Genomic DNA, 13,539 nt, shown 5'->3' with positions numbered 1-13,539 from the left:
CTGCTGACATTGCCTGAAACCAAATAAAAACATACCGCTTGTGAAACATCGATTAATAGATTAAGTCATCTCTTAATACATACTGAGTTCATATATTTAAAAACTCTACTTACTTCATTATGGTGTATACAGGATACGAAACACCTTTTGGGAAAAACAAAATCAGGCATTAATGAGACTACGAGGGGGTTAATGTGTAACCGATGTGTCGTACCCACAAATAAACACACATGCAGAGTGAACATACCCATGTATGTATACTTGTGTTTTTTAATTTGTTTGTGTCTGTATGATTTTAGAAGAAATTCTCTATGTTTTGAACTTGTTGGCAGAAATAGAGTCGAATACAGTGCTTTTTGTGCCAGAACAACCAAATTGAGTGTTTAAATGTAGCTATCGATGAGTGTTATTTTAACCATCCATTTGTATTGGTATTGAAAATAAACTACAATGCAAAACCAGTACATTAGTTTTCAGATTCCTCAAAATGGTCTTGTTGGGTGGTTCATCCCACTAAGTTAGACAAAACACAACCCGTGGTTTTTAATCGGCACTGGTTGATCAGTGACAATGTAACAACACTTTAATGTTTAATGTTACAGACAGAACAGAGGTCACTGGACAACAGTTTTCACATGCATCCCTGACACTTGTTTAAGATTATGTAGTCAAGCAAAGCATAATTCATTTAGTCCTGATAGTAATGGCAAAGGATAAATGATAAAAAAATTAAAAATTAAAAACACAAGTCAGCATGATTAATGTAGTGGTTTCTTAAAACCTTAAAACCTTAGTATAGATTAATGTTGTGGGATAACACCATTATATTCATAATATCATGACTTGGAAACACTACTTTTCAGCAATTACAAGAATGTTTGCTGCTTTCCATTGTTCTGAACAATCCATGAACTTTCCATTTCAAATTCCCATGGATGAATTTGCCAAATAGGTCATTCTTGGGGAAATGCATAACCAGGTGCCAAATTAATTACCGGCAACTATGCAGTTTGACCTCACCAGTGGGTTCAATTAATCACTTTCACACCAGGTAGAGTACACCTACCTGTGATAACTACAGTTGCAAAATGTGAGAACAAATTCCCTCAATTAACCTAAAGAATATGTTAGTGAGAGACATTGGTCTCCTGGAGTCTATATTTTATTTGCTCTTGGAGCACATGGGTGTGTTCATTGGATTATTTCCTGAGAGCTCCTGATTTTTTGCATACTGCCAAAATCTTCACAAAATCTTCAAGCCATCCATCCTCTGAAGTGCCATCAGTACTGTGCATCAGGAAATTACAATAGTTGTGTTGTGGAGTGAGGCTCGAGGCCCTGCAGAGGTCAGGAATGAGGTGTCGCCCCAGAGGCACAGCACACAATAGAGACATTCCTGGCTCCAGATCGAGTGGTGATCAGCATCGCTGCTCCTGACCTTCTGCCAGCATAACAAACAACGAGGAGACAATGGGCAGGAAACAATAGCAGAATTCAGCTCCCAATTACCATCAGATTGACCTAATGCAAAAAAGTAGCCTGTTCACAACTGACCTTGGCTTATGGGGTTAGAACCATCTGTATGGGAGAACCCACAGATAACACTTGATTTAAGGCACCTTATACAACCACAAGGTCAAGCTATAGTAATTTTATGAGTCTGAGATTCTGCTAAGGCTATCATCAAGGCAGCCTGTAGCCTAGTGGCTAAGGTACATGACTGGGACCCAGAAGGTTGGTGGTTCAAGCTTCGGTGTAACCATGATAAGAAGGCCCTTCCCCTTCACCTTGCATTGCATTGTCCCCTGCTTAGTCTAAAAAACTGTAATAAACTTTGGATAAAAGCAAAGGGTTTAGATTACTTGAGCTCAAAAGCAAATGTGACCTTGGGGACTGAACTAAAAGTTTCTGAACTGTATAATTAATGTATTAACACACTGTTCTGCAGAGATAAAATCCTTATCAGGTATTTTACAGAATTCTGAGTTCCTGAATGTATGTTTAGGCTATATAACACGCAAGGCTGTAACCTAGCATAAAAACTTAAATTAATGTTTTATTGATGTATCACATGTCGTATTGTATTTTGTTGGGGAAAGGTAGCAAGTATATGAACCCTAATGGCCTTCACTTTCATATACCCCAGTTAGATTTCCTCAAGAGACAGACAAAGCAATGTTTGATCTCATTCAGTTTGTATGTAAAAATTAGCTACAAGGTGCAAAAAGGTGCAAACCAGTGATATACATTCATATTTCTGGCTCTCGTCCTGCCTTATAGGAAGCCAGGACTCTCCACCCCTAAAAATAAGCTTCCTATGGGGAAGGGGGGGGGGGGGGGGTGAAGTCAGCTATGTCTGAAACAGCTTTGAAACCCCAGGGTGTCCACAAAGACAATTGCCAAAGGTCATAATTTGGCCACACTGTTCAGCTAACATCCGTTAACTTCATTTCCAGAATGACACACCTGCTGAAAGTGTTTTCTCACTAGCACAACAGAAAGGCTATGATACAAGGGACAGAACAAAAGGCATTTTCACAAAAGACAACTGGGACAAAGGTTCTGTGCTGTGTTTTTTTTTGTTGTTATTGGTGTAGACAGCATACGAGGTCAGGTTTTTGGGGCTTGTCTTGAAACAAATCTGTGGTTCGTGAACCAACCAGAAAGAACCATTACTATGAGAAGGGAATATGGCATCTTGATACATGTTAGTTAGTTGAAATAATGACGCTCCCTCCCCCTCTCTCACTAGTGTTTAATATGCAGCTTGCAGTGAAAAAAGTGCATATCAATAACCATATCCATATCCAGTATCCATCCAATTTCAATTTATTCGCTGCTGAAAAAACAGCTCAAGCTAGGTTTTGAAATAGCTGTGATAGCTGGTTGACCAATTCAGGCCACCTCCATGCTCAACATGGTTTGTCCAGCTCAAGCTATGTTTTGAAACAGCTGGTAGCTGATAAAAGCTGGCCATAGCTGGATTTTACTGCAGCGTTGACATGAGTTCACTTTTTTTTTTCAACAACATTGGTACTGTGATACGGTTCTGCATGTGCCAGAACATGTCTGTGTGTGGTACAGCTTGCAGGCGGTCTCTGGAATGGTTGGTGTGCCAGGAGTGAGGTAAGACTCCAGGTGCTGGTTTTGAACCCCGCAGTCATCTGGAAGAAGAACAAGGTTTTGTGGAGACTTGCACTAGCTGATAATTGTGGCTGGACTGTATTTTGGATCTCAACCTCACACCCACAAGAATCTTTTTATATAACACATTTCTCACATGGGTGACTGGCAAAGAGTAATCCAGCCTCGACCATCTCCTGGCTCAAGCCCACGCCATGATGCAACCTAGATGCATCACCATACTCTTCTGACCTGCATATTAATAAACTCTTCTTTGCTAGAACTGTCTGTTTTATCCAGCTATATTCTTCACAACTATGATAATTTATAGATTCCCCAGTGCCTCTATATTACCAACTATTTATACTGGTTTGAGCAACAAGACTTTCAGTCTTTTTTAGTTTTTACTTAAATTATGTCAAATGTCAACCAGAAATACATCTTTTAAACCAGTTTAGTTAAAATCATTATAATTACAGAATATTACACAAATTGACATGGTAAATTACAAAGCATTATTTGTTCCCTGGAGTGAATTATTGAGATATACACACAACAATGTTAGTAAAAGCAGCACTGGATGGCAACACTGGAATATATCTGAACAATAAAAAGTGGATGAAAGGACACGTTGCCAGAGAACATCCTTTCAGAATAATGTGATGGATGCTGCTGACTGTTGTTATCTTTCTTGACCAGGACGTGAGGTGTATGCACGCAGTTTCTTTCTAGACTGGTAAGACTGAGACAGCTCTTTCATATTGGATCAGTCAGGTCCAAGGAAGTAAGTGCTTATTTAAACCTGGGGCTCATTCCAATCCATAATTCTTTTACTCTTTTCCTTTTTCTTTCTCCCTTTCTTGCCCCTAGCTCCACCCATTGGAAGAGGCTAGGACAAGATGAAAGTAAAGTGTGTAAAAAAAAAAAAAGTAAAGATGGGGAAGTTGAGAAAACGTGAATGAGGCAAATGGAATGTCCTTGCTCCTTCGAACCTCGGTTTGAAGCCTTGTCATTTACAGACATGGCAGATGCGAAGCAGATGGGGAGAGGTGGGTCCACAGGCCAATCATTTATACATCAGGCTTTCCCAAAAAATACTTCCACAAAGGATGTCCTGATGTTTTCCAGCTCAAAGGAAAGATTGAGAGTTCCTAACTTCTATTTCTACCTCTTAGAAGGAACACTTAAGGAGTTCTGAAAGATGGTGGATCTTGATCGATTTCCGGGTCAGCATAAGGAAAGGAAAAGAGTGGAGAAAAGCGTTTGGAATGAGCCCTCATTATCCGAGTGAATGAAAAACACCCATAATGCAATGTTTACAGGTGAAGGAAAGAGGCAGGAGGGCAGAGCTTATGGACAGACGGAAATGGTAACAGGTGAGTTTATTAAAGCTCCACTGACACGGTTTCAGCAACTCATACAAAAACACATTATAGAGATAAATCCACAGAATGGCTGCTGGTGGCTGTATTACTGAACTTGCTAATATTTTGCGCAAGAAAAAAAACCACAAAAAAAAAAAAAAAAATTCCTTGATAACGCCTAACTTGCTGACATCAGTGTGGGTGCATAGAGAGACTGAGGGGGCGTAATGCGGTTCCTTTTTCTGAAATGATGCCTTCCTGGAATGTACCCGGGTCCCTCAATACAAGAAGAAATATTAGTGTTCAATGATGGCCTATACGAATGTTCTACTTTAATATAATCCTTTACTTTAAAAGATGAGGGATTCAGAACAAAGATAATTATTTCAAGTATACAATAATTCTACTCATGATAATAACAATAACACAAAAAATAATGAGGATCTAACATTTTAGAAGAGAGTGACAATATTTTTCTAAATGTAATACTTCAGAAACCAAGCACTCTATAAGTCTGCAGTGTGGAGCAAGGGTTTAGGGAAACAAGCCATCAGAAGGCTGGAAGTTTGGGTCAGGTCAGGCACTGCTGTTACACCTGCCAAGCAGGGTACCAAATCAAAGTTTTTTCAGCAAATAATCTGGGCAAATAATGAATGTTCATAAAAATGAAAAATGAACTATGATCATTCTTCTAACCTAGACAAAAGTCTAATAAGTAGCTACCACATTAATTACAGGCAACATCCTCGGGACATTCTTTTAATAAACTGCACAAGTGTGTGTAAAGTAAACCGCTTTAAACTGAATTTAGTTACAACTATTCTGTCCTGCATAGTTCTCTCACAAGATATCAACCAAAATTGAATTTGGCCTACTTATATTGCACTGTTGACAACTGACTCAGATAGACAAAGTAAATATAAAGCAATCTGAGATATTAGATATGATGATGACGCTGCCTCCCATTAGGTAACCTGCCACACCCGCACTGATGTTAGCCAAGTAAGATTTGTTTGTGTTAATATCTGAATATTTACTTATCAAATCTTTTAGCATTGTATAATCTATGTGAATAAAGCATGTTGCAACATTACCCTGTGTATGGCTTAAAGTGGCCTAAACTCCATGGCCTGGTGGTATTAAAAACAGTCTAAGCCCCTGTCAGCATCACTTTAAGTTTCAAGGTGGGGAGGAATCTGTCCTACTGAAACATAAGCAAATAATACTTTTTTTTAATTCAATTTTAAACAGTCCTCTTATCAGGTAATAAAACAAACTTTGAGAACTGTCCCTCCCAAGTATTTGTTAAAAATCCCATTGATCCACAGTATAAAAAATGAGCTCGGCTGGAAGTATATTAGATCTTTTTGTCCAACATTTGTCCATTATACTGTAAGTGTCTTGGGTGTGAGGTATATTTGGATTCTTTAAACTCTTCTCTCAATGGTACAGGTCAGTACCTGGAAATACTTCAATGCGATGATTTCAGTGCTCAGAAAACAAGATGTCTGTGCATTGACAATGGATTTGTTCAGATGTGTCAGTGGCAAACTGAATCCATAGGTCCTTGCTTCTGAGGGGGGCGTAAATTACAGCGGATCTGTGTGCTGTAAATACAGTCCACAGTCCCCTCCAAAAGTATTGGGACAGCAAGGTCAATTCCTTTGTTTTTGCAGTACACTGAATACATTTGAGGTTGAGATAAAAAGATAAACGTGAGACAAGAGTTCAGAATTTCAGCTTTTATTTCCTGGTATTTAGACCTAGATGTGTTAAACTACTAATAACATAGCAACTTTGGTATCAGACTACCCAATCTTTCGGTGAGCAAAAGTATTGGAAGAGAGTATTTAAGTAAATGAAAGTAAATAACACTTAATATTTGGTAGCATACCCCTTGCTAGCAATAACTGCATCAAGCCTGCGATCACCAAATGTTTCATTCTTCTTTTGTGATGCTTTTCCAGGCTTTTACTGCAGTCACTTTCAGTTGTTGTTTGTTCTGGGGGGTTTTGCCTTCAGTCTCCTCTTGAGGAGGTGAAATGCATGCTCAAATGGGTTATGGTCTGCTGATTGACTTGCCCAGTCTCAAACTTTTCTCCCTAATGATGTCCTTTGTTGTGTTGGCAGTGTGTTTTGGGTCATTGTCTTGCGGCATCATGAAGTTCCTCCCAATTAGTCACATGTTCCAATACTTTTTCTCATCTATAAATTGGGTAGTCTGATACAAAAGGTGACATATTCTAAGTCGTTTCACAAATCTAGATAAAAATAGAAAGAAATAAAAGCTGAAATTCGGATCTGTCTGTCATGTACATCTTTTGACCTCAAACTCAATTGTCTTCAGTGTATAGCAAAAACAAAGGAATTGACCTTGCTGTTCCAATACTTTTGGAGGGGACTGTATGTTAAGTGGCCCTCAGCTACTTGGCTTGGAAGAATCTGAGAAAGTGCTACTGTGGTCACATGACCCCACAGGAGGTTCAGAATATGGTACATATTTGTGCCCGCTTCCCATTTCAGAAACACCCCAGGTAGGGAAACGGTCCTTGCTCGTCCAACATCAGCAATATGGATGTAACGTTACCCCGCTGGTTCTTTTCAGATCTGTAACAACTCCAGACAAGCTAATGATTTTACTGTGTCTCCAAAACTGAGACAGCAAGCACGCTGATCAAAAACACTGATGATCCTCTACACTACGGGAAAAGAGGTGGGCCACTGTAAAAACCTTAAGATTGGAGGGTCTAGTTAAAAAAAAAATCTGTTTACAAAAATAGTGATGATCATCCATAGAAAAGAGAAAATGGGAGACTCTTGGTTTGCAGTGTGTGGTATTTTCCCAGAACACACACTTTAGGACCAGCACCAAACTCCCCAAAATAAAAGTATTTTCAACTGGGCTCTGTAACAGCTCCTGGGTAATGAGTCTGTGACTGCTTGTGTGAAAGCACTCTCTGGGCCTAGTACATGTCTTTATAGATCTCCTGGAGGAGCGGGTGCAGCGACGTCTCGGACTCTGTCTTTTTGATCTTCTGAACCAGCTGGGCGTTCTCGGTGACCAGCTGTCGGAGGTCGGCCATCTTCTGCAGCAGCTTGGGGAAGAGGTACGCAGACTCTGGGTGGCTGGTCTGCAGGTGCTGGTTGAGGGCCTGGAGGATGTTGTCCTGCATCTCCTCCACCTGCTTCACATTCATCAGGCCCGGGCGGTCTGGTGGAGGGGTAGACATGAGAGCAGATTACATGAATTAAGATTACTCGTAAATGCGGGCACGTCACTTACACCACAAACAAAATCATAAACAGCCAGTCTGTGATAAAACATCTGTACAATGCTAAAGTCACACACAGGGTAGGACAGGAGTGTTTTAACCTCACAAAGCTACCCATGTCTGCTTTTCTCATATCCTCTACTTAAAGGTTTGTTCCTTTTTGGGTTTATGTTATTTCTTTGCTGTCAATCAAATCATGTTGCACTTTGGATGTTTGCCTTCAAGGGCTTCAGCTGCCAAACCCTGATGCGTGCGCTGCTCCGTGTGGGTACACTGTGTTCAAGAGCGCTGCGTACGGTATTTGCCCCCTTCAGCCCCTCCTCATCCTGTTTTTAAGTACCAGCCACAGTACATCTTGTCCAAGGGGCTGCAGTAAAGCAGGGTGTAGCACTCACCCCCACAGAGGATGATGGCGGCCACGAAGAGGGCGAGGTCGCTGTCGTCCAGCTCCAGGGCGTTGAACTTGACGGCGAACTCGAACTTGGGCTCCATGATCTCGCTGAAGGGCCGGCGCAGGCTGCGCAGGAACTCGCGCGTGACGAAGCCGCGGCCGTTGGCCACCAGCAGCCCGTCCTTGTTCATCAGAGAGGGGAGCATGGAGAAGATGGCCTCATGGACGCCGTACTTCAGCAGCGTCACCTGCGGGCACAGAACTGAGATTCAGCCAAGTGGCACACCAAGATATACACCACCGCTACCAGCTCCCTGTCCTAAACTACCAAGATAACACACTACCGGTCCGCCCGTCTTAAATTAACGAGATATCGCACCGCTAGTTTCCTGTCCAAAACTACGGCGATATCGCACCGCTAGTTTCCTGTCCAAAACTACCGAGATATCACACTACCAGTTCTTTGTAATGAACTACCGAGTTATTGCACTACCAGTAAATTAACAAGATATCGCAGTACCAGTTGCCTGCGCTAAACTACCATGTTATCGCAATACCTTGTCTTAAATAAAAAAGATATCGCAGTACCAGTTGCCTGCGCTAAACTACCATGTTATCGCAGTACCTTGTCTTAAATAAACAAGATATCGCAGCACCAGCCATACCTGGTCGTTGAGGAAGAGGTCTACGAAGCCCGGGATGTTCTTGGCAAATTCCGTCAGCTCCCGGACCGTCTCCACGGTGGTGCACTGGCAGCGGTAGAAGACGTGCACCCCGATCTCCTTGTTGGTGGGCGCGCCGTTGATGAGCTGGTTCCAGACCAGGCCGTTCTCGGCCTGCCAGAGCGAGTCCATGTCATGGATCACAAAGGGCTGCAGGAGGCAGAGCAGGACCACGCTCACACACGGGCTCAGAGCACGACAGAGCACCCCAAAGTCACAATAACACTGTACGGACCCAGCAAAGTTGAGCTCACGAGTAAGGTTCCCCATATTTAGCCCCACTTGGTAATCTTGATTATTAGCTGAGCCACAATTATTAGCAGAATAATTTGGAAAGGTATGGAGAAAACACGCACCACAGCATTTAGCTATGGTAATCTCAGATCTACGACAAGTACATGTACTGCATGTATAAAACCTGCTGTAGATCTGATGTTTTTAATCACTACTAGTGCTGTGCCAGTCAGAAGAGTTAAATATTTTACACTTTAGGACATGGAAGTTAGTTTGGGGACCCTTGAATAAAGTGAATGATATCAATGGAAGCATCCAAAGGGATGCATTCTGCTATTTGAGGAGGGAGGGTGTTCAGGTATAGGGGTGGAGGCGGGTCAAATGTACCGGGCATGCGCTGTTCTTGCCGGTCAGGATGCTACGAGCCTTCTTCTTGGTCATGTTCAGGTTCTTCTGGTAGGCGCTGTTGACTTGCTTGGCCAGAGATTTGAGGTCAGAGCCACCGGGACTCTGTACGCCCGTCTCTTTGGCGAGCAGCCCAGCCACAAGCTTCCTCTTCTCCGCCTCCGGCATCCGGCCATATCGGATCGCTGAGGGTGTGAAGTGACTGTCAACTAAAATGATATGTACAACACAGGACAACTAGCCCGATAGGATAAGACTCAGGTTTATATTTAAGTTTTATGTTTAGGTTTCTGGCTTTGGTTAGGATTTCACAAAGTTCTGTGCTAATAGCCAAAATTTCCATCATAATTTAGTACACACACACACACACAGCAATTATGTATTAAATGACATATTAAAAATGTAAGTGCTGCAGTTCCAGATATTTAGTTACTACTACTACTGATGCCTAAACAGAGGCACGTGGTCAGATAATGTGGGTTGATGCAGTGTAGATGTGTATGACTGAAGGCTTTATTTGGACAGTAATTTGGGAGAAATGCAGTAACAGGACCTGCACTTAGCAGCAGGGTCAAAGTAAAGCCTGAATGACGCAAACCCTGCAGGGCGGGAGCCGGCCGTTTTGGCTGTCCTCCCTCCTCGCTCCCTCCTCCCTCCCTCCCTCCCCTCTCACCATCGTGAGACATGCCCAGTGCCAGGCACTTCTGGAAGCGGCAGTACTGGCACTTATTGCGGCTCTTCTTCTGGATGGGGCAGCTGCGCTCACAGCGCTCGTACTCCAGCTTCATTTTGATGGTCCTTCGAAAAAACCCCTGAGAGAAAGGCGGAGATTGGTACTCCACACATGAACAAATCCTCACACATTTCTATCTCCATCCACGTAGCTGTAAAGCTGTTAGTTACCTCTATGTACCTCATATGTTCAAATTTTCCTGCCTATCCTTTTAAACTGAAATTGAAATTGCCTTCCATGTATGAAAAAACACAGTATCCATTAAGAGAAGTGACATGTAAAAGAAAAGCAACTACATCTAAACTTTAAAGCAAAACATACTGTACTTAAGATTTTCTGAAAGATTTCCCATGATGTGGGTCCTCCGAAACTGTGGGTGGCGCTGTGCTAGTTCTCACCTTGCAGCCTTCGCAGGCGTGAACACCGTAGTGCAAGCCCGAGGCCCTGTCCCCACAGATTCGGCATTCGACGTTGATCCCCGCCCCTGTGGCGTCCTCCCGACCCAGAAGGAGCTGGTCTGACAGGGAGGGTGAGGATGTCTGAGACAGGTCTGTGAAAAGAGGGGTGTGGTAGTTTTGCTGCAGGTACCAACACTGAAAAAGCCAACACGCATTGTCAGGCCTCCCACCTTTCCCGGAAGGTTTAGGAATCTCCCGGAATCTGTCGCCTGCTCCCTGATGAGTCGGCAGACATATCCCATAAATCAGCACTCTGCACCATAGGCATGAGTTTAGACATTTGCATTACCCGGCCACACATTCAGTTTCCCAGAAATATTTTTTACAAGGTTGGGATGTCTGCACTTTAGTCTTGAAAACCTATTTCTACTTCCTTTTTTTGCAAAATTAGACAAAAAAGATTCCCAACGAGGTGAGACAGTTTGACTTATTGCCACACGTCAAGCAAAAAGTAACTTAAAACTTAATATTTTCTTCCCAAGAGAAATAGAAACGGTGTTCAGAAGCATTACAAGACTAAAACACTTGTTAAGACTAAGACTGTTATTTTTCAACCTGAATCTTTTACAGAGACTTCACATGCAAAGACATTCTGTGTACTGGCCAGGTGTTCACAAATTTGGGAGTGTGTTAAGAGTAAAACAAGTTTGAGATGGTCACAAAAAGCAGTAGCCCATATCCATTTTATTCAAAATTGCAATTTTGGGATCTAGGACCTACAATTCCTGGTCAGTACACAGAATTTCTTCGTTGAAGCCTCCAAACCTCCATCCTCCATCCAAGCTCCAAACAGAGGGACCTTCATATTTTGCTGAATGACAAAAATGACCAAATGCTTTTTTCTAAATATTATTGGAAGTGAGTGGAAGGTCATCAGGTCTAGCACGGCAAAATAATACTACCACACAACAAAAGGTGTGGAGTCTCTTAACTCACCTCCCGTAAAGTGATGCATATAATCCAACTTGTTGCTAAACCAAGACCACAATGCCTCAATTTAACAGCAGATGGCACTTAAAAATCCTGTCAGCTGAACACAACAAACAGAAGGAACAGGCCTGCTTCTTACTCATCACCCTTTCCCCACTTAAAATGGCTGGAGAAACTATTGGCAGCAGAATCTATGGTGGGTGATGATTTGGACAGTCTGTGGGTGCACAAAGTTTAAAACGGCATTTTGGAATAAAGGGCAGAAAATATCACTCTCAAAAGTTCATGCATTCATTTTTACTTTATGATTAAAGTCTATAATCTGTAGATGAAGATTCTCCAGATTGTAGACTTTAATTAAAGTAATAACCACAATATTACGCAATAGAGAATCCACCGAGTTTCCTGGATTATGAAATATTACATTACATTACATTAATGGCATTTGGCAGACGCTCTTAACCAGAGCGACGTACATTTGATTGGACTAAGCAGGAGACAATCCTCCCCTGCAGCAATGTTAAGGGCCCTGCTCAAGGGCCCAACGGCTCTGCGTATCTTATTGTGGCTATACCAGGGATCGAACCACTGACCTCGCGGGTCCCAGTCATGTACCTTAACCACTACACAACAGGCCGCCCTGTATGCTGAAATAAAACATTATGGTCCGCAGTTATGAATGTTTGAACTTTCTTTAGGAGAGATCATGTTTTCTGTTAGTTTGGTATTTCAAATACTACAGTACCCATGAGCCTCGGTGCCTGCTATGGTGAAAGCATGGGGTCGAGCCACTGGCCGACTAGCAAAGGAATGTCCACCAAGGACATTAATGGGTTAATGTGCTGTTGTTCTTTTCCAATAAAGCATTGTGTTTCATATTCATGTTTTTTCTTAAGTATTCCAGTGGCTTGGAACTGAGACACTTCAGGAATGCTAAGTAACAAACGTTCATTAGTGTTGCTAGACAATAGTATACAAAGTATTTGACCTTTCTCTCAAAATGAATTTAATTATTCTACAGCAACATAGTGATCCAGCTCTCTGGAGCTATGGCCATGCAGAGTAATTAGTACAGGGGGTAATGAGCGACGGATACCTGTGTTTACACTGTAATTAAATAAATAGTACTTGAGCTCAACATTAGGACTATAGATTGTGTTTTACTGGCCTGGTCATACTGCTATGAACTATGAACCCACTGAAGGTTGTGCTCCCATTTAATGTTTGAACGCTGCCATTTTTACTACTATTTGTCTGCTCAAATAGGACTACACACCAGGAAGTGGCAGTGAGCCAAGAAACAAACAAATACCAAAAAAAAAAAGCTGAAAAATACTACAGCATCAATACTTGGCACCAGCTGTATGAAGTCAATACGCAGCCACGGGACTGAAGCACAACAACATAAGTAATACACTAGAACAGGACCAAGCATAGCCTCCAGTACACATTTCAGAAAGAATACATGTAAAGATCAGCCATGCATTAGTCCATAGAAGTGATGCGCTACCTGTGCAGCTGCTGGATGGGGCAGGGCTGTCCACGCCCGCCGTGCTGCAGCTGCTCGCGCTCTGCTCCAGACGGTCCTCCTCCGGCCTGTCCCCATTCTGTGAGCCCCTGTCCCACCCCGGCCCCTCGGGGGAGGCCTCCAGCCCTGGGCCGTCTGATCCCCCGCCGCCCTTCCCCTCCTCCTCCGAGCCCAGCTCCGTTAGGGAGGCCCCCTTCCCGGCGCCCGTCCCCCCCGCCGTCCGCTCCCCCGCCCGGCCTTCGTAGGGCGGGCTGTCCCCGTTATCCAGGCAGATGCCCCCCATGTCCCGCACCGTGGCCACACCCAGCTCCCCGAGGTCTTGGCTTCTGATCCCCAAAGCTGCTGGCTGAATCCCGTCCATGGCACAGCATCCAATCCT

General features: G+C 42.9%; 1 protein-coding gene across 1 annotated transcript; it reads right to left on the bottom strand.

Moving 5' to 3' along the window:
- Positions 1-4,473: 4,473 nt before the first annotated feature.
- LOC133109523 (peroxisome proliferator-activated receptor delta-like) lies at positions 4,474-13,273 on the bottom strand. Its single transcript, XM_061218853.1, has 7 exons — positions 13,143-13,273; positions 10,643-10,794; positions 10,185-10,323; positions 9,494-9,696; positions 8,816-9,022; positions 8,155-8,398; positions 4,474-7,698 (listed from the first exon to the last, which is right to left on the bottom strand). The coding sequence occupies exons 3-7, from the start codon at positions 10,297-10,299 to the stop codon at positions 7,451-7,453; spliced, it is 1,017 nt and encodes a 338-aa protein (XP_061074837.1). The 5' UTR covers positions 10,300-10,323; positions 10,643-10,794; positions 13,143-13,273; the 3' UTR covers positions 4,474-7,450.
- Positions 13,274-13,539: the final 266 nt, after the last annotated feature.

This window comes from Conger conger, chromosome 14 (genome assembly GCF_963514075.1).
Source record: "Conger conger chromosome 14, fConCon1.1, whole genome shotgun sequence".
Classification (NCBI taxonomy): Eukaryota; Metazoa; Chordata; class Actinopteri; order Anguilliformes; family Congridae; genus Conger; species Conger conger.
The sequence above is the reverse complement of the archived record's forward strand: the minus strand, read 5'-3'. Positions and strand labels throughout refer to the sequence as shown.